This window comes from Microtus ochrogaster, unplaced genomic scaffold (genome assembly GCF_000317375.1).
Source record: "Microtus ochrogaster isolate Prairie Vole_2 unplaced genomic scaffold, MicOch1.0 UNK5, whole genome shotgun sequence".
Lineage (NCBI taxonomy): Eukaryota > Metazoa > Chordata > Mammalia > Rodentia > Cricetidae > Microtus > Microtus ochrogaster.
The window spans coordinates 16241059-16267060 of record NW_004949103.1 but is presented as its reverse complement, the minus strand read 5'-3'; the positions used below and the strand labels follow the sequence as shown (position 1 = coordinate 16267060).

The 26002-nt window shown below is 38.9% G+C and overlaps 1 protein-coding gene across 4 annotated transcripts in view; it reads left to right on the top strand.

The window, feature by feature from the left end:
* Ppargc1a (PPARG coactivator 1 alpha) overlaps positions 1-26002 on the top strand; it is a 640420-nt gene that overhangs the window by 577603 nt on the left and 36815 nt on the right. For all 4 annotated transcript variants that reach the window (XM_005366020.2, XM_005366019.2, XM_026788616.1 and 1 more), the window contains 3 exons: positions 21028-21222; positions 23359-23481; positions 24348-24552. In XM_005366020.2, the coding sequence (XP_005366077.1) occupies positions 21028-21222; positions 23359-23481; positions 24348-24552 (523 nt within the window). The remainder of the gene's footprint in view (positions 1-21027; positions 21223-23358; positions 23482-24347; positions 24553-26002) is intronic.

Sequence of the window (26002 nt, the reverse complement as noted above, 5' to 3'; positions counted from 1 at the left end):
AAATATCTATTATTTAACTGAGTATTGAAACACAGTACACACTTACTAGGTCTATACTGAATGATACAAATAAGCAATTAAACAGTCAGAAATTATTCTTGGGGTATGTTAGGCAAAGTATAGCCTTGAGTATTTTTCCCAAGCTGACTGGGTACTTGGCTTGGGCTGAAAGAAGCTTCTTAACTCTTATATACTCATTTATCTGAAGCATGATTCTTTGAACATCTAGCCTGCTTCTGTTTTATTACAATTTTCATAAGTAAAAGTCAGACTTTTAAAAATACAACTAATATTTTAAATTATTTGTCATAAGTGACAAAAGGCAAATTTTTAAGACAATCAGGGTTTAGAACTGTCTGGATGACCAGGTGTTTTAACGGAGCCTGATAAAACATTGCAACCTGTTTTCTATTGAGAAGACTTTCCTATCTTTTCTCCCCCTTCCTTCATATCTGTTCATCCATCCATCTGAGGGTCATTCATTCTTGGCTTGCTCTGTTTTATTAGATGCCTGGGATACAAAGATAAATGGCACATGCTCCCCAGGAAATGCACATTGATAAACATTTTTTAGAAGTTTAATCTATCTGCCTTTGAGTGAAACATTTCAGAACAATGCTTATCTCCGTGTAAAAACTCACTTTGCTAGGGCAAGGCCACCCTCGTTTATAGACTTCGAATTCCTTTTGTTAAACTAGGTTGCTATGTTAACCTGTGAAACTGTTTGCCTACGAGGCCTCTCGGCCTGGCTAAACACAGCAGTATGCTGGAAATGTGTACTATCTTTAGTGATCAGCTATGTCCCTAAGAAGATTTATTTGAAACCTAGGCTTGTCATCTTTTGTTTCTTCCTTTCCCTCTCTTAGCCTCCATCAGAGGAAAATCATGGATGGCCTATTTTGTACAGATGGGAGGAGAATGCTGTTCTGAATGAGTTGTTGAAAAGATTTCCATGACCGAAATAACATAACTATTCTAAAAGTCCTGTGACCTGATAAGAAATTCCTTGCCTGGATTCTTGGCAACATTATTTTAAACTCAAAATGATTCTCCTTAGAACTAACACTCCATATCGGAGTGACTTATCTGCCACTTGTCATGTACACATAAGCTTGTGGAGTTGGTTATATTTTTGCTATTCATGTCTCACTTCCTTGACTAGATTAAAAGCCCTTGGAGAATAATACAATGAACATTGATGATAGTTAAAATTTATGGAAGGCCTGTATGTGTCAGGAAGCATTCTGAGCATTTAACATGTTTTAATGCATTCCATCTTTGTAATGAGGCACGTGTTAGGTGTTTAATTATTGTCTTAACTATGGGTAAGAAATGGAATACCAGAGGAATTGTGTAGCTCCTGAAGGCGCCATTCCTAGCTGGTTCTGGGGACTCATGCCCAACGATCTGATCACAGATCCTAAAGCCCTTGATAATTACTTTCTAACTTTGCTAGAGCTTTCATACTTTAGCCTACATGCTGAATTGCACCCAAAAGATGCTCCAAAAATATGAAAGCATTGATTTATCATCTTCTTTTCTAAATGCTTTTGAAAGTTCACCAAGATTCTCTCTACCCTTTCGAGTCTGACATAGAAGACAGTTGCGTGACCATTCTCAGTGAGAGTGTAAACAGTGAGAGGAGTTATTTCAGATACAATAAAGATGTTTATGTAGGATTTCTCCTCACTCTAACCATCAAAGTTTTCTTGAGCCTAAGGGCTTCTCAGATGTGGATATGTGAATCTGTCAGACTCTAAGTTTGAGATTAATTTAATATGTTTTCTGTTCTCTAAAATGTATCTCTCAAGACCAGCCTGGTCTACAAGAGAAACCCTGTCTCGAAAAAAACCAAAAAAAAAAAAAAATTTAAATGTATCTCATTTATTTGGGGCAACATTTTAAATATAACTTTATCTTTCTTTCACTTTTTTAAATAATAATCTGACGGCTTATTGTAATGGTGTCTAATAGTGTGTATATATATGTATGTATACATATAAATACACACACATATATGCTCTCACATATACTTCATTATTATTTATTTTTGCTTAACTTTATTCATCACAATTATACACACATACATACACACACCTCACCCCCATTCACACATTACTTTGCTCATATTCTCTCCCATTATTCTTTTTTAGCCTCTTCCTCCTTCCAAGTCTTTCATCTTCTTTATTATTTGTTTGTTTGTTTTTGAAGAAAGTTACAATTGCTTTGCTTGACCACGAATGGTCAAGCTACTTACTTGAATATGGACAACTTACCTGTAGCTACACACTGAAGAATATGATTCTTTCCCCATCCCCCAAATTCTTAGCAGTTTAACTCCTCAATGGAGGCTAGGGTGCCTGGCTCCACCTGTGATGGCGTGTCAATGGGCCCTGCCTTGGGCAGCTCTTGTGTATACCTTTTTAAAGAGACCCTGATGCTGAAGATACTACAGACTTTGTAAAGCACGGAGAACTCCAGGTAGGACTGTACGGGACGTTCACTCTTGCTACTTCTTAGATGCATCAGGCATACTAGATGACAGCTGCTCACAGTACTCCCCATCTTCTGACTCTTGCATTCTTTCTTCTTCTTCGTACATGAATTTTTTGAGCTCTGGATAAAAGTAGACATTACACAATAAGTATAAAACTTTTCATGATATATCAAAGCACTTGAGAGAATGATTCTGGTAACCAATATTTCATGAGACAGAAGAACTCAAGCAGAAGGAAAACCCATACAACATCTATGAGGAAAGAAAAAATGGGTAAAATATTTGACATGAGCTATATACCATAACGAGGAAGTATGAAAGTGGGAAAGAATTTGAAAAGGGAAATCAGAGTGACTCCAGTTCTGTGGATACAGGCAGGGTACTGGATCATGTGCATGAAAGGTAAGTAGACATGGGGATGGCCACAGACATCAGTGTCAGGGCTGTGAGGGCATAGAGTGGCAATCGATAGGTATCTCTTTTCTGAATTGGTCAGCTGCTCCTCAACTCCCAGCTCCCATCTATCCACATTTTTGATTCGTTTCTAAAATACACAACTTTCAGAGGAAATTTTAACTTCAGAAAATATTATTAACACATCTCATAATGTTTAAGAACCTTTTGTAGACAAAACCATGTTAACTAAACAAAATCTTTGTCTGGGCTTCTTATGGAGAGACACCTCCATTTTGCAACACAAATTGGCATGAATTAAATAGCATAAACATCTAAGTTTTTATTCAGACTGTGGTGGCATGCCTCCACAAGTCAGGACGATCAAGGGCCTCAAAAGGGTATTCAGTATAATCTAACTCAGTTTTTTTTTTTTCCTGCTCTGTAAGTTGTGGGGAAATATAATAAAAATGTGCTGATTTGATGAAAGAAAGTAGACAATGATCAAAGCACATTATATACATGAATGAATCTTATAATGAGGGGCCACTGAGAGGGTTCCGGGGACCACAGCCTGATGACTTGAATTTAGTCTAGAACCCACATAGTAGAAGGAGATAACTGACTCCCCCAGCTTGTCACCTGAACTCCACCAGTGTGCCATGCCATTCGAGCATCAATTCACACACACACACATACACACACACGATAAATGCATTTTAGAAAATAAAATCTTACAATGAACCTATTCTTGTACAGGTAATGTGTATTAATTCCATATTTTAAAGGATGGAACTTAGCACACACAAAAGAACACTACTTAATTGTATGGCATATACATGATAAGGCTTATGACCTGGAAACTCCTTAAAGGTTCAGAATGTCTTTACTCCATGTATCCTGATTCCGAATCTGCATTTTACTATTTTTAGGTGTTTTGCATGTAGATGTTTGAGAAGCACCAGCTTCGGTATGCTATCTGTTCTTATTTAGATGTTCTTAGTAGACAGTGCTTACAGCAACAGTTTGAGTAGACAGCAGACTTTCAGAGAGCCCTCAGCATCACTAGTGAAACCAAGGAACAGCAACAACAGAAAGGTTTACTCTCTCTGAAACTGAGCAGAGCAGGAAATTGGGTAATGGCAATATATTTAGCAATGCGTCTGTAGTGCTAACTTCTGTATAACAATCTGATGAGCTAAATATGAAGCATTGCACAGGTAATGCATTCATTTTGTAATCAGTAAATTGCCTTATACTGTCAGTAAATTGTTAAATCCTAGACAACTGATAAGATCATTTACTTTCGTGTGTGTGTGTTTTCAATATTTTACTGAGCCTTGAGTATAAATTGAATAGAGTGACCTTTTGGTTCTCTGAGAAATTAACTGCATTCCCTAAGATTCTTTGGTTTCAATTACCATAAATTTTTTGTTATTGGGTCCACAGGCATTGTGTAGCTTCCAGCATAGTGCTATCTTGTCATTGGTTCTGATGACACAGTCTGCAGCAGTATAACATGTTATTAATGAGCATACGGCCAATGACATGTGTGTTCCCCATCAGGACTTCATGTGTAAGAACAATGTGCAAACTACACAAATCAAATCAAATCACAAAGTTGATTATAAAATGTTGAGTGATTTGGGGTCCAGTGATGTTCTAGGTTGCCGGATCTGGAGTGTGCGAGATGCATAAGACAATTAGTGGCTCCTCAGTTTATTAGCAACTTAATTGTCAGAATGTAATGAAACTTCTGAACTGCAACAACTCATTAGAAGCAATGAAACACATGACTTTTCTTTTCTCTAGAAAATTCAGCGAGCTGTATTTCCACCCCCCAAAGACATCTTGAAAATAAAATGAACAATTAAGTGTAATTTTTTTATCTTTGAAGCGGGAAGAGATTTAAATTCCTTCATTGGAAAAATGCTTGGAAAAGGTTAAATTCACTAAGAAAATGAACCTAGGTCTAATTCCCAGTCTGTCATGGGTTTGTTATGCCACCTGTACTGATGGCTTAAACTCTTCAAGCCTCTGTCCCCTGTTTGTAGAACAGCACAATAATGATTATCAAAGGGATTACTGTGTAGATGGAAGGAAATAGCATTGTGGAGTGTATAACAACCTTTTACATGTCATATGCTCTTTTACCTTTGTCTTGAGATAGCTTAGATTTTATTTTTGAAGATGAAAATACTATCAATAAGCACACAAACCCTATATGCTCTGTCATACATCAGATTTCAGGTCATCAGGTGGTCGTATCTTGATGGCTTCTTGTACCTTGTATATGTGGGCTGTTTCTGCACACCAGGAGTTTACCTTCAGGTTCCTCGGTAAATGCTGCCTGATTCTCCTTAGCCTCCCTGGTTGTTTACTCAGATGATCACACTAGAAGCTCAAAGATGAGTCTGGATGCTCCTGTTCTACTTTATTAGAGCTACAGCTACCCAAGAAAATCTTCATGATGTTGAGAACAAAGAGCTAGTGAAATGTTCTGAGTGGTGATTAAAATCTTAATTCACATCGTAAAGGCAGTAATTATTTTCCAAAGTCCACAGCACCAATGAAGAGTAGAATAGGGAAGAGAACTTCATCTCCAACTAAAAGTGAGAAGAATATAAGGTTTCCTTCTATTCTCCTAGTCTCCTTTCCAATTTTCGCTTTTTTCTTCAATATTATATAACTTAACCTATTTTTATTTCAATGGAACAAATAATTTTATTGGCTTGTGAATTGGTAAATGTTTCATTGGAAAGCTAGGGATGGGTGTTTCAAGTCTACCTTTGGATCTCTACATGCCTGAGATATCTGCCTTCCCAAAAGCACTTCCTCAGCCTAGTGGGTGATGAGGAAAGAGAAAAAATGAGGGCAAATTAAACACTGTGTTAGTCTTGGAGCAGCTTCACTACTTATTTTGGCCCTTCTATTTTGATTGAGACACAGTATCTATTCATATTTAAGGGTCAAGTATGGCAATGTGTTTGTTATACCTATACAATAGACCTTTTATTAAAGAATTTGAGTGAATTATCTACCATATTTGTTGACAAATATGTCCCCTAAAAATAAGAATAGTCTTATTTTTAAATAAGACAAATCAGTTTATTTCTTCCTTTATCATCCTAAAAAATTCAATCTATTTATTTTCTGTTTATATTTCCTATGAATCATTGGCTCCTACTTTGTTTTAAAAATAATATTACTCTAGGTGGGGTGCTGGGAATTGAAATCAGTATCTGTGGACCTTTATTAACTATGGCCAATCAATCACACTGGTGGAGATGAGGCTGCGGCTCATCTTCAGTCAGAGTTCTTATGCCATACAGCTTGCTGAGATATCTTTGGAATGGTTTTTATTTGTTGATGATGCAACATTTTGAAAATTCTTTTGAGTAGGAAATGTTTCTATGGAGGTCTGTGGTATGCTTGACGTACAGCATCACATACAATTACCAAGCAACCCTCTCTAGTTGACAGTGCTGAGTTCAGTGGCCCCAAGTGACTTCCCAAATGACACAAGTTTCTATGTTACAAAATTAGAACTTAATTTCACTCTTCTAAGGCAAAAATCCCATAAGATTTCCAATCTATGTCTTATAATTATTCACAATGGACATGCTATTGATGAGGAGAGCAGTGAATCGAGAGGCCTTGGGTTAATGTTTGGAGAATATTGAATGCTCTTCCAGGGACAAATTGAGCAGCAATTGATGCCTTAGTGGCATCTAACTACTTTGCTCTCACTTGCTAAAACTGTTGTTTTCACACAGTGCCTGGAAGTAAAGGGATCCACACTGGGACCAGCCAACTCTAGCTAATACAGATTATAGCTACATCATCCCAAGAGTATTGGGAAGTTTGTCTATCACTGTTGCTACCAGCTGGGGTACTGAGGATTCAGAGCAGCTTAGGTACAGGTACTGTTAGGATTCTGTTGGTCCACGACCCTTGCTAGAGTCTCATACAAATTCTATTGCTATTTTTACACTGGAGGTTACTTTCCATTTGCTGTCATAATGTTTTATGAGCAAAATATTAATTCAATCCATCTAAAAGTATAATCCAAATTCAGTAAATATTTTGAATTATTTAATCTGAAATGCATGCTATCATATTAATAGATGTAAAAAAAATCTGCTCATACAGATTCCCTGGAAGTCCTTTAATTTTATCACCCATGTGTCAGTATGCTTTCTGGTCTATGAGGCCTGATGGTTTATACAAACCATCCATTTGACATTGCTAGTAGAAGCTCTTGGTTGGTGGGTGTCCCTTTTCTATACTAGAGATCTACTTAATTAAGCTAAAAGTTTTAAAATAAGATTAAGACAAATAGCTGAAGAAAACACTGGAACTTTGAAAAGAAAGCCCTTGTAGTACAGGCTCCAGGATGGGTTGTAGCATCAGTATTTCTGAGACATGTGAAGGGTCCTGGGCATTCAGCAGCAGGACAAGTGAGCCTTATACACTGGCAAGCTTTGTTTGCTTGGACATGTGATGGGAACACTCATTTTCCTCTTTCCTCAAAGGTTCTACCACTTAGTCTTTTAAAGGTGTGACTCTCAATCCTGGCTTCCATTAGAATCCCACCTGGGAAGCTTTAAAAACACTAACTCCCCTTTGCAAAGGTACTGATTTAATTGCTCTGGAGTAAGGGCTAAAGCATAAATATTTTAAAAGTGCATACATGATTCTATTGAGTAGCCGGTATTGAGAATTACCGCGCTCCAGCTGCTTTTCATTTCATATAAAAGATAGCAGCCAACTGTTCCGTGAGTCCAGTCCTTACAGTACCAACTATATTTTCAACTTTAAGTGTTTCTAAGTTATCTCAGTGTGAAGTCTTTCCTAATCAAACTATTCATGCTCTGCTTTTATAATTAAATCCAATTCTTAAATATGTTTGGCTTTTCTTAACCACAAGTAGCATTCATATTGCCCTAGCCATTCTTTGTTCTTCACAGTTGTTTAGCATGTTTATAGTAATTTAGGATGTCAGTCATTGGGCTCCTTTCTTGTTCAAAATAAGCTCTCTGAGGGAAAGGATTTTATTTATTTGTGTTCATTGCTGTATTCCCAGGATCAAGAATGCCTGGTATATAGTAAAGTCTCAAATAGTAATTATTAATGTTGTCCCCGATCATTTTGATGTGCAAATCACAATACCTAACTCGAAGGTGCACATTATCTATTGGAAAACACAGATTTGGACACATAATTTGGTAATTATGGCCCACGATTTCTTTGGAAGTAAATATATTGGAATTTTCCATCGACAACATTTTAAATGTTGAATATTAAGGAAGAAAAATAGCACTCTAAGAGAGAAAAAAAAAATACTTCTTTAAATGTTACTTTCTTTTATTCTCCCGGGAAGCAACAGGATCCAATGGCAAAACTAACCATCACACTGGCCTAGATGAGAACAAATGCAGACTTTGGTCGGTAGATCTTTGATCTTGAAGAAGTTTGTTCAGCACTTTGAGTGCTGGTCCTCCCACGTGCTATGTAGTAGCATTGCCTGACTTGACTCTGCACTCTCATTGTCTGTTGCTTGTGTGTTACTACATCCTGGTATTATGGAAGGGAGTGAAGGGGAAGTATTTTCATTACCTAACTTTTCTTTTTGCTGTTTTGTAGCTCTTGAATTCTCATCCAGATTGGCCTGGCCCACTCTTGTTATTTCCCATGCTGTTACAGGGGAATGTGCTTTTTAAGGCTCTGCTATCCAACTCACTTAAAAAACATTATGGCTCTTCTAGGACACTCTGTCTATAGGGTGTCTCACGCTACCTTATGATGCATGCTCCCAGCATATGCATACCAATCACCAATAGCCACAAAGGAGCCTGCACTGAGAACTAACTCAGTGGAAAGTGTTTAAAGATTCTTCATGAAAGGTACACTCAGCGTGGCATTTAAAAGAAGCTCAGCATCTAAATCCTAAGAGATTGCAAACTTATTCAGACGCTTTGGCAAGCAAACCCCATGTAGATTTGTTAGATGTGAAATCATTGAGAAAACGAAGCTCTCATATTGTATTTATTTGGCAATTATTTATTGACAGCCCACTCCTTTGTGCAGAGCACTTTAGTGGGATATGAAAGTTGCTCAAGGAGTCTCAGATCCAATCTCAGCTCTAATGGCTTCTGCTCTCTTGGGGAAGGGCCAGGGACAGCACAGAGGATTACCAGGAAGCACACTTTGATTTCCTTTACCCCAGATGGCCCCACAGAGGACAGGCTCGCCTCTGAATAGCTTGCAGCTACCCAGAGACAATTTTCGCTCATTCTATGCTATTGCTGGGCTAGCACAGTAATCAGATCATTTGACACTGTCTGCTTCTTAGTGTACCCAACCTGAAATGCCACATAGATCCAGGTGCCGGGGATCTGCAGCTGTGCAATCTCACACATATCTCGTGGTGCTAAGTCTTTGTGAACAAGTAACATTGACCTTTATGATGTTGCTGTCTAAGCATTTCTTTTAGGCAGAAAATGTACTATCATATATAGAATAAAGATTGCTTACATCGTCACTCCAAAAAAGCACTGTCTCTGTCCTTGATTCATGTAGTCTGCTAATTTGCCACAATAAAACCTTATCAGTTATTTATAGCCATCTCCTATCTGAAGACCTGGTGCTGATGTCTGGACTGAAGAGGGCTCATGGGTGATTGCTGGTTACAATTTTTGACTGTTGAAATGCAACCTTTACAAATGTAATTTCTTATTCACCGAAGTTCTCATCCTAAAACTGCTTATTCCTTCAACTGCTCTCTCCCTCTCTGCTTTCCTCTGTTTCTCTTTCCCATTCTTATGCAGACTTAGATCAGCTGGGACTTGACCTTGAAAAATTTGCTCAATACTTTGAGTCTCTCTTTTCATCCCCCATGCAACACCAGTATTGCATGACTTGACAAACACTCTCACTCTCTGCTGCTCATATGTTATTATATCCTGGTATATGTTATTATATCCCGGCATTATGGAAGCCTTTAAAAGATGAGTGGTTAAATTACCTGACTGCTCCCTTTCTTGTTCTGTAACTCTGGATCCTTATCCAGATGGGCTTCATCCGCTCATTATTTCCAGTGATGCTACCCTGCTGAAGTTAGGAAATGTTGATTTACAGATCTAGATTAAGTGATCTACACTGGGGTCCAGAACTCTGTTTCTGTTTCTTAAGGCACCTGTTATTTAGAAAGGAAGTGGGTAGCTTTGAGATGTCTAGAAAATCTGCGATTGTGCAAAGTTCCCTTTTTTGAGGATAGAATGATTAATGTCAGCTTTTATATGGGGGAATTAGGGACACATGAAAGCAAGATCAAGAACATTCTAGCAGAACAACCAATCATATCCACTGCGAGTAAAGATGGATTATGATGGAACATGAGCTAGCAAAACAAGTGAGAAGCATTTTCAAAGTCATCCTCTCTTGCCACTTGGAGGATTGCTCTGTTTCTTTGCATATAGCTTCCCGGACATTTTGGTTTTATTTGTTGTTATATAATATAAATCTATATTTATAGATTTGTCTTCAATGTGATGATAGATTAGAATAGCCCAAGTTAGCTCCCCTTTTCTATAAACTCTCCCATAGAATTCCAGTAAAGAATGTGGGTAGCCATACTTTATCAAATATATTTAACTTAATATCCAACTCTGCCTCTCATTAGGTGCATGATTTTTAGACTAATAGTAGTGTTAAATAGATAGTTTAAATGAGATAATGCGTATATACTAATTAACTCAGCATTAGAAACATGGGAAGCATTCAGTAAAATCAGTTGCTATAGCTATAGTTGCCAGCTCCAGACATTCACAAGATCAAGTCAGCCAGCATTACTGAATGGGTAGGGGAGGGACTCACAATGTTCCTCTCCTAGCTGAGTTCTGTTGCCAGTTGATGACTATAGTTGGGTTTCTTGGAGGGGGGGGTGTGACCCTTGGTAGATTGACCATACTTTGTTGGATAGCTTTACAGCTATGTCCACATGGACTGGTCTCAATGGATCATTAAAACTAAAGAAAAAGAGGTCATGAAGTTGGGAAAGGGACTTAGCAGGGAGCTAGAGGAGTTTGTAGGAAAGGGATTGGGAGTGGGCATCATCAAAATACATTGCTTGCAGAGACAAAATTCTAAAAGGATAAATGAAAATAGGTTTAAAAGTAAACTGTTCTTTTTGATATTTTAAATTAAAATAATACCTATCTAAGAGAACTATAATACTAAATGAACAGAAAAAATAGCTGTAAAATAATGATTGGTATCTTATAATTACTTTTAGGAACAGATTATTTTCTATTTTGGTTTAATCAAAGAGGATTGAGAAATCCTAAATGTTTGTGTTTCCAAGTTCACATAGTTCTCCCTCACCTTTCTTCTCCCCTCCCTCCCTTTCTCCCTCCCTCCCTTCCTCCCTCCCTCCCTCCCTCCCTCCCTCCCTCCCTTCTTTCCTTCCTTCCTAATCCTGAGACAAACACAAAATGATTCAGTCGCATGGTTAATGCAGTGGCATTGTCTCCTCTGTTCATTATAGGCTAAATAACTCATTGGAATTGTTTCTTTCTAAAACATGTAAGTATTTAAGACCTGCGACATAAGTATATAACATGCACGAGACTGATATTCACTGTTGGTTCTTATAGCGACTGCAGTAATGTCTACTGTTTCACAGAACACCAGTTTAAATCCCAGGTTAAGATGAATGCAAACCCACTGCTCAGAGAAGACCTGGTTATGTAGTGACACAGGTGATTCTGGCCCTGATGGAATGGGTTATTTGCTTCTTCTCTTTTGGTCCCCTGGGATTCCCAACTGGGTGGATCATTAGTTTATATGGCATGACTTTCTTTTCATACAACCATTCTGTTTCTTCTGACATGTTTGCAAATTGGCTGCATGGTGATGTGTTTCAGTGTCCTTCCCCCAAACAAGGCTGATTGGATTATCCTCTGTATTTAAAAGGGCTCATCTAAATCTCTTCTTTTATCATCCATGGGCATTGCATTTATTCCTGTGTGTTCAGAGTCCACGGGACAAATTCAAAATACAAATTCAAATTCAAATACAAAAAGAAGTAGCCCCTCTGTGTTCCTAGTTCTTCATATTTCCTTCTTTCACACCAAGAATATATTGGCTGCTTGCCTGGGCTATCATCTGGCCTGTGTGAGATGAATGCAAACTAATTCTAAATCATGGTCGAAGATAAACATTATTAAGAAGATAAATATGCTGGGGGTGGGAGGAGGTGGAAATTACAGAGAAAACTAAAAACAAAAGAAAAATGAAATGTCACAATATATTCTGGGTGTTCTGAAAAGTTCTTATTCATTTAAATTAGCCATCTCCAATATGCCAACTGTCTTTTTTTTCTGTGCTAAAACCCACAGCCTCCCTCCCACATGCTCGTCAAGCTCTCCACCACTCAGCTGTACTCCCAGCTTCTTATGCCAAGTATCCAATTAATAATCAAATAGCCCTTTCAGAGACATTGTTTTAGATAGCTTATGAGCAAGAAAAATCAGTAACATACACTCTGAGCTATAGAGATGGGTGCCAAAAGAATAATAGGCTAGGGAAAGTAGCTAGAATGTCTCTAGAATCATTGCAGAGGCTTCATTGAGAGGGTATATTTGAGTGAATGAAAGGAAAGGTGGCAGAACCTGTGGCCACCTGGCAGAAGAGCCTTGTAGAATAGGAAACATCCAATGCCAAGGTCTTAGGAGAGAATGATTGGTGCTTTGTGGACCAGATGGCAAGAATTCGGGCAGGTACGTGGTGACATTGATGGGTGACATGATATTGACTTCGAAAAGGATAACAATGTGCCCCATTTAACCTGTGATAGTGTGGGCCAACCCTGCGTAGCTGATCATAATAATTTGGATAATAAATCATCTGGTGAACACCTAGCTAGCACGTTACTCTTTGGAGTTTTTATTGTATTTTTAGAGATATGAGAGGGCATGTGTAGGAACTGGCAGGGAGAGGGTGAGCCATGACGGACTTTTTATCAGGGTTGTTTAGGCATCTGGGCAGCATGAAACTCAGAGGCGGGGAGTGAAAAGGATGGTCATTCTAGATCATGCAATGCAGCCAGATTTGAGTTGCTCCACTTGAGGCTGTGCAGCTGCTAGCAGTGAGAACGGAAGCATCTGTTCTCTTAGCCGGCTGTCTGGTGCCCTTGCACTTTTTGCAATGATGCTTCTCTTCATTTACGGCCAAGGTCAAAAAGAATGCCTTGCTGATTCTTCTTGAGTCTGTTGAGCTTCCTGCTCAATGCGACCACTCAGTTCCTTATTCCTCCTACTGTGAGAAATAGATATAAAATGTCACTTTTTCTGTTTCTCCTCTGTAATAGCTCATTTTACCCACACCAACCATTCTATCGATCCTTCCTGTGTCTACACATTGGTTCCTATGGCAGCTTCAGAATAATGAATTCCACATGTTCTGTACATACTTATTAACTCATGAATATTATGATATAAGTTAATAAGTTAGAATGGAGTCTAAGTACAGATGTGAATATGAATTTTATGCCTGCTTAAATAGGGCCATATGTATTCATGGGAATTAAATGGATTCCTACAGATCTAAATATATCCATGCAGAAAAAAATATCTTCAGATTTTCCTGTATTTTATTTCCACTTGAATTTTGTTTCATCTTTGTAAGAATTATCCCTAGTTCTTGATCATTGCTTTCCTTGGTTAAAATGGATAAATGAAGCAGAGAATATTAAGTATTGATTATATACTGTTAACTAGTCAACAAGGACAGACTGAGACTGATATATATATATATATACATACATACATACATATATACACATATTTATATGTGTGTGTGACTTAATACTGTTTAAAAATATGTACTTGTTATATATACTTATGGTTCTAAGAGGGATATTATAAACGTATAACATCTCAAATGATCTGTGTGTCTGTAGTGAAGTGTTCCTTATATACTGTTAACTAGTCAACAAGGACAGACTGAGATATATATATATATATACATACATACATACATACATATATACACATATTTATATGTGTGTGTGACTTAATACTGTTTAAAAATATGTACTTGTTATATATACTTATGGTTCTAAGAGGGATATTATAAACGTATAACATCTCAAATGATCTGTGTGTCTGTAGTGAAGTGTTCCAATAATGAATTAAAAATTCTATATTTTTTTTGGCTCCCAAATTTTAGCAGCTTTATGAAGGCGAAGGTGTAAGTCAAAAACAATCCCACACCAGTTTGAATTATGATTAATAGAATAGTTACTTATTTAAAGGGGAAAAAACTTACAGATCACCGTCCCAGACAACGGCCCTCTGCATAATCAGGAAGGGCGTCTAGTTGCAGGAAGCGGAGCAGGAAGTAAGAGAAAGCGATAAAGGAAGTGGCCGCTTTTTTAAAGGGAGAAAGACCACGCCCCAATGGGCTGGTATCTCAGCGGCTATTGGCTGGAGGAGCAGAAGGACCTCCCGCAACAGATTTAGCATTCAGCAGAAGTTGTTGGTCCTAAGGATAAATGGCAATAAGCAAACCCTTGGTGTCTCTTGAAAACTGAAACACACTGAAGTGTTTTCTAATGTATGCTAGAAGTTAAGGAGATCTATTTGAGTTACTTTCTGCTCCTTATGTTTGCTTGTGGGCTTTTTAATGTCATGCTTTCTTCTGCATGTGTTCCTTATGGTAAATAAAAGCTAGTGGAATATTTTGGGGGACCCTCTTTACAGAATGGAGAAAGGTTAAGGAGCCCCCCCCCAAGTGGGCTATGTGGAGACCTTACCTGTTTCCTGTTGGCTGTGAGAGAAAGGAGGCAGACTAGCTTTTGGTGCCCCTGCTTTGAGAAGCAAGAAATACCACAGTGGATTGTGACAGGTACAGGGAAGAAGAAAGAGGTGCAAAAGAGCTTTTTAAAGATATTCAAAACTCCTCACCCCACCTTCCTCAAAAGCCCAAATCTCTCAGAGCTCACACTGGCACTAAAGAGAGAAACAGCATCTACCCTGACTACAGCCATTCAAAGAAAAAAATGAAAACCAGCTTGACTTCAGGACCTTAGTCTAGATTGCTAACTTTTAACTTCATTTCAAAACAACACCAACAGCAAAATCTTATTATTTTCTTTACTTTGAATGAATATTTTTTCTGAATCTTTGAATGTTATGCATCAAATCTAAAATTCACACATGTAGACATCTTTGTTGTTGTTGTTGTTGGACAATTTATACCCAGGGAATTGAAGAACTCTATGCATGGAGATTCAGGCAAGGGAACCTGTGATCAACTGGATTTCTCACTTGAACTTTCAAATCCATCTTAAAAAGTCACTTCTTAGTTACTTATTTGAACTCTTGGTAGGATGTGGCAGAACAAATAATCCAAAATCGTGGATAATCCAAAAATGTCATTTATATTTGGCTTTGGAATACACTACCAGATGTTACTCTCGCGGATTTCCCTTCCTAATTAGGCCTCACTTAAAGGAGAAGTTAATTTCGTCTTCATTAGCTGTTTCCAAATCAGCAGGATAGGGCAAGAAAGAGGCCTAGGGCATGCTGGGTACTTGGGGGAAGCTGGCCCGGAGTGGAAAGTCAGTGGTAGATTGTGCACATGGAAGAAGATTCAAATGTGAGTAATCAAGATGATGGGCATGCACACTGCAAATACTTCTGGGAACCCATCTTGAAGATTCTCAAGTTGCATTGACACTTTTGTTTATCATAAGTTCAGAAGAATAAAAAAAAATCCATAACAGGAATGAGGCAGAAAACCTGAAACTTTGCACAGGAAAATAGAGAAACTGTAAAGTTAAGTGACCTCTCACAGAGTTTGATCTCCAAGTCAACAGTTCCTAAGAAACTGAAATTGATTAGTGAGCGATAAGAAGACCCCCCTGTTTCCTTCTTATTGATGATTTGAATAATGAGGAAGCTAGAATTCTCATGGCCTAATTCACATTAAGAGAGCTACGATAATGAAGCTGTGATTAAATGGCTATTAAACTATTTTTATCAAACAGAGATCAAGCGAGTGTGAGAATGTGGGGATGCAGAGTGTAATTGCAATGCTACAAGATGCAGAAAAAATTACTATCATGAGTAGGGCATGGTTTTTCCATAATAGGCTGCATTTAGAAACCTTTGGGAATGCCACATGCGGTTCTCCTCTGGGTTTCTCCTTCTAGGTGTCCCTTAGCAACCCAGTCCTTCATCTTCTCTCTGATTGGGTGGATTTATTTGCTCTCTAGGGCATGTGGCTGGATAAGCTGACATTACTGTGTGCCCAACCACCATGTTTTCTTTATCAGTTGAAAGATCCATTTTGCTCATATGAGGAAAGCAAGACAGTCCAGTTCAGGCCTTGCATCTGGGATTTTAAATCTTTAGGTGATCTTGGGAGCCCACAGAAACATGGTCTACCATCTTTAGTTGTGATACTTGGATTATATCACACCCAGTGCACAAGCCACTTCAGGACACTGAAGTCTCACAGAGCAGCAATGAGACTCCAGAGTCTGTTTACTGTTCAGAACCATTATTTATTAACGATGAGGCATGGCTTCGGGATTGCTGTAGGTTCCAGATTTGGGGTTGTCAGTACAAATGCCAGTGTATCATCTGTCACAGGAAATTCTTTACACCTGGAGTGAGGTTTTGTTGCTGCGCCTCCTTTCTTCCTGGAGAGCCCTTGGAGAGTGGAGTTTTACAGACACACAGGCCTTTATTTAGGTCAGAAGACTAGCAGCAGAATTGGACCATGGAAGGAGGAGCCAGGGTTGAAGCTGCCCACAGGACATGCCCTTGATGGCTGCAGAGCAGCTCCGGAGGTGCTTGCTGACCTGGGCTTTTCTATCTCTCTTCAGCTGCAAGGAATCAAATGGAGCTGGTGATGTCCATGCACCTTGTGGTGATCACTCTTTCATTCTAGATTCTCTACTTCTCAATCTGTTAGAGCCGTGGTTCTCACCCTTCCTAATGCTGTGACCTTTTATTACAGTGTCTCATGTTGTGATGACCCCCAACCATAGAATTATTTTCTTGCTCTTTCATAATCATACTTTTGCTACTGTTATGAGTCATAATGTAAATGTCTGCTATGCAGGATGTATGTTACAGATCCCCAAAGGGGTCATGACCCACAGGCTGAGAACTACTGTTTTAGACAGTGCCAAGAGATGCTCCATCTTATAATATCATTCTTTCAAGTGACTGGAGAGGGGTGCAAGGGTCAGGGCTGTGAAAGTGTCCCATTCAGTGTCACCTGGCTCACTCATGTGCTTCCAGTCTCTGTCTCATGTGAACAGACATGTATTCATAGGCTTCTGTGCTTCATCCGTGGTGACTTTGATTTATTTGCTCTGTAAATTGGGACCAGAGCAATAGTGGAAAGTGACGTTAATTGTTTAACAGAGTCCTCTTTGTCATATCCATTGTCTTCTCTGTGAGGATGACCTTTGAAACTCACCGAAAACTAATTGAAATTGCCACAGTGAGGGACAGCAACCGCTCAATTTGACACTTAGGAAAAATGGTTGATCTTTGACGCAGAGGTATATCATTAGGTTCCCCTAACTAATGAAAAAAAGCAGAGTTTGAAATTATAACACCCCTTCTTCCAAAATTCAGAAGAAACATTACAAAATAAATGGTCACGGAGCACCTGAACATACAGGAATAGTAAACATACCCACTAATCATCTTTAATCGATGGTGTAAAAAGGCTGGTCTTATTTGTATGTACGGGTTGGATCGCAGTAGCCTCCCACCCGTGTCTCAAACATGCACACATTTACTGTAGCAATATCCCATCCCAGAAGCCCTCTGTTTCTACTGTGCTTTCAAGGGAGGAGAGTTTCAAAAGTTGGTTGGTTGATAAGATCTTGTAAAGTAATTATGACATTATCAGGCTCCAATATTTCTGATATTGTGTGCATATACATTCGCTCAGGCTTATTAAAGAAATTGGTGAAACTTGTTAATTTAAGTGTTCTTTGTCATTTTGACTTGATTGGAATTACCAGAGTTTGTTTACCCAACGGATAGAGCTGAGGCGCTATTGTATCCTGTGATTGAAAGCAAATAGCAGCGCGCAGTCTCTCTGGAAAGCCAAATACAAAATTTAAATCAGGGTAAACAAAATTACTCATTTATTGGTAAACACTCTTAACAATTTTTCTTGAGTTCTTTTTTGCCTTCAGTGAATTGAACCTTTTTGAAAATGAGATAGGCATTTATGAAAAGTGTTCAATTTAATGAAATTATGCACATATATTCGGGTATGTGTATGTATTTGAGAGGACCTCCAAGATTATTTTATTAGATTTACAGTACCATATTTTATTTAAGTATACTTTTATTGAGAAAAGTTTGATGGCTTACATTTAATTTTGGTTTATTTTTGGTATATGGTGGTAATTAGAATTTAGGAGTACCAAAAATTAAGTCATTAGAATTTTTGGATACTAGATGATTGTATAAATCAGAAAATGGAAAATATTTTACTATTTATTTTATTGGGAGTATATGGAAGGACACAGAAGCATTGGGAACTGAGGGTTGGTTGGTTTGTTGTTGTGCAGTTTAGATTGTGAGGAATGTTTGGTTGATGGAAGTAAGTGTGCCCTCTGAAAGGGATGGATTGCAAGCTTCTGGTTGAGTTTCTCTTCTTCATTAGAACTTAAAACTCAATCTGTTTGTCACACTGCAATGTGTCTATAGCCTCAAACCTGGGGACAGTAGGAACATGCCATATGCAAGTGTTAAAGAGTTTTTAAATGCCCACAGAGAATAAAATGATTCTTCCTGGCCTCTTGAACCTAAAACAAACAAACAAATAAACAAACAAAAGCCAAGCTTGTAATTTGACTCCTAGATAGAGTGTGATCAGTAATGAGGGAAAACATTTTTTTTTTCACGTGAAAATATAATGTCTACATGATAAGGCCCTGCCTAATTTCTCTAGTAATACAATTTGATTTTCTGATTAGCTGTCTTTTTCTATGATTTTTGTAATTTTGTCAGGTCAATTAACCAAAGTTCAATGCTAGTGAGAACGGAAGGGTGGGTATTGCCAGCTCTATTAGATGTCAGCAGCTTAGGTGCATTTTGTAATAGAATTTTGTGGAATAATTTAGCCATATTGTTAATGTCATAGCATACAGAACTTGACAAAAGAAAAAAGAAAAAGAAGGTTGGAAACAGGTCAAATTGGATAAACAATGTAGAATTCTAATAGAAAGAATAGAAAATGATGTGCACAGTCTCTATGGGTGCCAATAAATGCTGTCACTGAATTATTCTGAGTAATCAGGGAGTATCTATTCCACGTGCCCAGTGCTGGGGTTGATTGATTACATGCATAGACAAGAACTTACTATTATATTAACAGATATAGACATTACGGTTTTTATACAGAGAACTAAGACTAATATTATCCTTTATATAATTTGTTCATATCATTCATAGACTGTTTACCTTTCGACTCAAGGGAAGAGTTCGATCTTTTTTCTTCCATGTTTAGTCCTTTCCATGACATTGCTAAGATTAAGGCATTCAATAATATCCATGGAAGGCACAGGATGATGTTCGTTTGTGTGAGCATCAATGAAAATGAGTTTAGGCAGAAGGACAGAAGGTTGGAACACACCATAGAAGCAAAGCCCCTACTGGAAACCATACTATGCTGAAGTTATATCTTTGGCACCAGAGATGAGTTTAGTTAACATACAATGCGAAGGGGGGTTTCCCCTTAGCAACTGATTTTATAACAAGGAGCCCAGGCATTTCAGAGCACAAGTCAGAAGAACTGATAGTCAAACTAAAGGAGTTAAGAAAAAGAGTAGTAGTTTTGCTATGAAAGGCCCCAAGTTTGGGTTTTGGAGACAAGAGAACCATTATATGGTACAAGTATCCAGTGGGCAGAGATTTATGACTTAAGTGGAGAGAGATGTCAGGAAGAGAAATAAATGATTTTGGGGTGAGCAGTGATGAAATTATAATTGAAAGCACAAAAGTGTGTAGATTCCCTTTGTGTAGTTCAAGTTTCTGATGGTGTTCAAGGAAAACGTTGTCTAAATATTTGGGGTGGCATAGTGAGTGGGAGATCTAAGAACTGTGTATGAAGATTAGATGATGCTTACATTTCTCATAAGGCCTGAGATTTCTTATGTGAGAGGCAGAAGACGTAAGGATGTGAAAAAAGACTGTGAACACAACAGAAAATGCAGGAGTACTAAGGACTGACCTAGCAGATTGCTAAACCAGACAGCTCCAAGATCAGTAAATGCATTTGGCAATCAAATTATTTTATTTATTTATTAAAGATTTCTGTCTCTTCCCCGCCACCGCCTCCCATTTCCCTCCCCCTCCCCTAATTAAGTCCCCCTCTCTCATCAGCTCAAAGAGCAATCAGGGTTCCCTGCCCTGTGGGAAGTCCAAGGACCACCCACCTCCATCCAGGTCTAGTAAGGTGAGCATCCAAACTGCCTAGCTCCCACAAAGCCAGTACGTGCAGTAGGATCAAAAACCCATTGCCATTGTTCTTGGGTTTTCAGTAGTCCTCATTGTCCACTATTTGGTTTCTAGCCATAAATAAAGGACATTAAGCCTATAATTAGAGATCCTAGAGAAGCTAAATAAGAAGGAGAACCCAAAGAAAAACATATAGGCATCCTCCTGAATATTAACCTTCATCAGGCGATGAAAGGAGACAGAGACCGAGACCCACATTGGAGCACCGGACTGAAATCTCTAGGTCCAAATCATGAGCAGAAGGAGAGAGAGCACGAGCAAAAAACTCAGGACTGCGAGGGGTGTACCCACACACTGAGAAAATGGGGATATTCTATCGGGAACTCACCAAGGCCAGCTGGCCTGGGTCTGAAAATGCCTTGGATAAAACCGGTAATCAAATGATTTAGACTAAAAATGATTTAGGAGTTTGTGGAAGACATAATCTTTGTGTTCTGGCATGGGCATTGAGAATTTCACATACAGTTCCCTCACCCACCCGGACATGTTGAGCCTTCTGATTAATCCTGGTGCCTGCCTCCTCATGTCAACTCACTCATGTCTTCTGCATTTTTTTTTTCACTGCTTCTGCAGAAGATAGATGAAGAGAATGAAGCAAACTTGCTAGCAGTTCTCACAGAGACACTGGACAGTCTCCCTGTGGATGAAGACGGATTGCCCTCATTTGATGCTCTGACAGATGGAGACGTGACCACTGACAACGAGGCCAGTCCTTCCTCCATGCCTGACGGCACCCCTCCACCTCAGGAGGCAGAAGAGCCGTCTCTAGTAAGAACCCTTCCTACTGTCTAAACAGTGGTCAGAGTTGGCACTGACTGACCAGTGCATGGCTCTGTAGGAATAATCAGGTTTGGGTTTTTAATTCAGACTTAAATGAAAAGAAATTTACCAGTCAGCCTAGATTTTCCAATTCTGTAATTCCCTACTAAAAGTGTTGATAAGGTATTTCTTATGTGGCATAATGAAAGTTGTTTATGACAACAATCTTTTACTCTTATTATGTGTGTGATCGTTTCTCTAAGAATTATTCAAGTTCATGATAAAAGCCTTAAGAGAAGAGCAAGATCTAGAAAAAAAGACTAAACATTTACCTGTGGTTTTTAAGACCGTATCATATCAAAATAGCTGAATTTTTTTTAATTTAAAATTTAAGATGGGTATGTCATTGTATCTTATGATTTTTAAAGATGTCTTTATTTCTATGAATTTTAAATTAAAATATAATTTTATCAATTTTCCCCTTCTCTATCATTTTTCCATTCTCTCCATGGTACCTCCCTATTAACCATCCCATGATCCCTGCTCTCAAATTAATAGCCTCTTTTTCTTTAATTATTATTGTTACACACACACACATATGCACATATATGTGCACATATGCAAATCTAACCTGCCAGGTCTATCTTTGGTGTTTATGTATATGGCTTCGACATATGCAACAATTTTTGTGGTTGCATAGTATTTTTTTTTGTATGGAGATGCTTTGATTTATTAGGCAATCTAGTACCAGTGAGGTGTTTAGTTTTTTTCCCATGTTTTTGCTGTTACAGATTATATAATAATGTTTACATTTCTTTGCTTATGATTCTAAAAATAGAATTGCAAGTCAGGCAGTATGCTGTAGCTTAAGACTTTAGATCAGCATTTCTTAAGAAGATGGAAAAATAATAGCTTATCTGCAGCCCAAGTTTCTGAAATTTGTGGTAGGCAATGGAGAATAAATCCATTGGCCATGAGGAGTGACGTTTCTTTTCAACTAAAAGCTTGACCAGAATTTTATTAGTTCTGAGTGCTATTTGCCTCCCCATCTATGATAGCCATTTGTCATTTGCTATAAATCTCATGGAAGAGCAGTGCTGTATAAATTATGGAACACCATTGTTCTAACATTAATAAAATACTCTGGCATGCTATTTGGAGGTTGATTCTCCCAAATTGTTAAGTCTGAAGTCTACATGAACATATGGAGATCTACTTGTTTCCTCTTTGTAGTCTAAGACTTCTGCTCTTCAGAAGAATATTACATGTGTAAATCACTCCTCACTCTCCATGCCTGCCATGTGTCACTGGCTCTCGGTCTAGTATCCTAATTCCTCAGCAAGGATTTGCATCTATACAGTTTGTTCAGCTGGGAAGTGTTGTGGAGGTAAAGGTATCCTGCATGGATAGGATGCAAGGGCAGGGAAGCTCTCGAGAGTCATTGAATGAAGAAATTAGGGTCATGAAATAAGTGCTAAACCTAGGCATTGTAGGGCAAACGGATGACCCGGCTGCTTCGAAGGCTAGGGAGGAGTGAGTCTTTGCATAAGGAGGCTCTTACTCAAAAAGCAAAGATGCAAGCCTCAACAGCAAATGCTTGTCTTGTGCTGTGACCCACATGTAGGCTGCTGAACATCCTGTTTACAAAGCCTTTCTTCTCTCACACCAGTACTAGCCACTGCTCTAATCCACATATTTTTAATTCATAAGCTTATATATTTAGTTATGAACTATGGTTCAGAAATGTTTTTATTGATGATCATGTGAATTTGATAGAAGAAAAGGAGAAAGATTTAGTATCTAACCTCTGCCCCCAAAGTGTTAGTGTTATCTTTCCCCCAGATAGTTTTGCTTTCGGAATCGTTTTAGGGAAGATTGCACCATTATTCTACATAAACAGTCATTTAAAAATTGAGGATAACAATGCCAAGTCTCAAATAAACGGTAAGGGAATATTTTCCGAGGTAGCACTCTAATGATAAAATCTTTTCTTACTTTTAATAAAGCCGTTTCCTTTACCATTCTTGTGCTAAAGTGTGGTATAGTTAAAGAGACATTCAATTGCTTTTCGTCAATTTTCAGTTACCAGTCTGAAGTTTAGAAGATGTATAACGTTTCCTGTTTTCCCTTTCCTGGCATGTCTAGCTTAAGAAGCTCTTACTGGCACCAGCCAATACTCAGCTCTGCTACAATGAATGCAGCGGTCTTAGCACTCAGAACCATGCGAACCATAACCACAGGATCAGAACAAGCCCTGCAGTTGTTAAGGTGCGTGTGCAAACCTTTTAAAACAGAGCAAAAAGCAAGGGGGTGGGGATGGCACAAATCTGTGGAACGAAGGGACATAAAGTTTGCATGTGTTCATTCAGCCGGGATCCAGCAGCCGCCCCTAGAGGGAAGCAGACCAGAAGTGTTTCTTGTCTCCAAACACTGCTGCTTGGGGGATAGTAGCAAGAGTTCCCTTAGGCATTGTTTTTTCTGATGATTGGAATGTGTAATTCCTTTCCCACTTGATTAATGCATGCAGTGGTCTGTCCAACGGCACGATTTACTGGTAGGCTGGTAGTTGTGGTCTGTGGATGGCTTTAAGATGCAGGATGGCTGTTTTTGCCAGCTGTTTAACCTGAGAAAGATGGTTTCGAATTCCCTGCAAAAGATCCGTCTCTGCCATTAATTGGAGAAAATGCTGGCAATGACATAATTCAGTTAGCGGGCTGTATTAAACAATGTTTGTCTTGCCATTCGCTGTGAGCGAAAGCGGAGCGTTAAGGGGTACTTAAGAGAGTTGTGAATACTGGGCCTCAGCAATCAGCGGTAAATTAAGGTTTAAAGCAGCTTTCTTTTTTTTTTTTTCTTTCCTCACAGTAAAGGCGCTGTAGGGTCTTGTTAGTTACATGTTGCTGAGTAGGAGCATCGGGATGTAGGAGAAATGAAATAAAAAGCTGCATAAATGGCATTTAGGAATTTTAAATGTAATTTTCTTCCTTGTTCTGCAAACAATTATTCACAGCTCATAGATCCAGTACACTTAGACTGAGCACTTCACCGAAAATCTCATCTCTTCAGAAAACCTATATCCATTCTGATAAGGTTCACTTCACTAATTTTAGCTTTCTTTATGCCTTGTTTTTAAGACCGAGAATTCATGGGGCAATAAAGCAAAGAGCATTTGTCAACAGCAAAAGCCACAAAGACGTCCCTGCTCAGAGCTTCTCAAGTATCTGACCACAAGCGATGACCCTCCTCACACCAAACCCACAGAGAACAGGAACAGCAGCAGAGACAAATGCGCCTCCAAAAAGAAGTCCCATACACAGCCGCAGTCGCAACATGCTCAAGGTAATGCCAGACCAACAACAACCAGCAGCCAGCAGGGGCGCTGACTGCCCCTGAGAAGCCTGAGCAAGTGGACCCCGTGCTTGCTCCCATCTGTGTCTGTCTGGGACAAAAGGGGTGGGGGAGTGGGCTGGGATCTTCCATGGACACAGCTTGAACGTATCATATTTGGCAGATAGACAGCATGAGTAATACACTCTGGAGACACCTCCATTGTTAAACTAGGTGGAGGGGGGGCCGCAGGGATTACAACACCTTTGAGGTTTATACGCATCTGGATTACTGAGATCATTGACGGTTATGTTCGGTCGTTTGCCAATTCTTCCCAGGGCTCTTTAATTTTCCCTTTCCAGTCATGGAAAAAATGAGGCGCTGGAGATTTCTTCTGTCTACCTTGGGAAGCAGTAAACAGCATTTACGCAGTCTTTCTGATTAAGTACATTCTTGGTTTACTTTTTAAGACCACCTGCTATGCTCACAGATTTTTAACTTTGCATGTAAGGACTTGGAAATTCCTGATTTCCTCCACCCTTCTTATTTTAAAAATACTACCTAGATTAAACAAAACATCTGGGTGATCTTTATTCGTCCCATATGTAGCCAGGAGGGTGATGATTGCAAGGCAGATTCGGATGATTTGGGGAAAATCTCTCTTGGCCCAGAAACAGTTTCCTCTTTCAGCTCTCCTCTTTCCAATTGTGGTAGTCCGGGATGCAGAAAGAGGGTTTTTTTCTGAAAGAAATCGGTGCTTTAAAAGTGCCAACTTCTGCTTCCTACCTGGATTCCTGTCCTAGACACAGGCATGTTCTGTAGTAGCTACAAACATCCCTACTTTGTGTTTCTGGCTCCCTAAATTACAGCTGCAGGGTGGTAGTCCCTGTCTGGTGTGAGCCAGGACCCTTTTATACAACAGGTATTGTTGTTGCTGCTGATTTTAATAGGCATTTCTTTCTCGGGGTGTGTAATCCCTCTGTCTTCCTACCTTAGAAGACTCTTAGAAACTTTCCTGCTTTAAGTTGGCTCCCAATTAAGGTTTTATTGTTGCTGTTTGTTTGCTTTTCTTTTTGTTCTCTTTGCTGGATATATCCCACTTGCTATCAACCTGTGTCTGTCACTTTGTGAAGATGAATTGAACTCCACACGCCCGATTCCCTTCCAGCTCCCTCGGCCAGGATTGGTCCCTGGTCCCAAGCTCTATCATTGCTGTGTTGGTTTTGTTTTATCAGGGGGACTGATGATGTTGATGACCTAGGAAAAGGAGCTCACTGAGCTTCGTGTAGTGAGAGAGTGAAGAATCCACTGAGTTCCTCCTGACCAGCTCCCACCATACATTCATCTGGAGCGGAACTGAAAGTCTCCAGCTCTTTGAAATGCTGTGTTAAGAAATCTGGCCAATTAGTCTATAGTTTAAAGTTCTCTCATTGTCTCTTGTTTCTTTCTTTCTTCTTCTTCC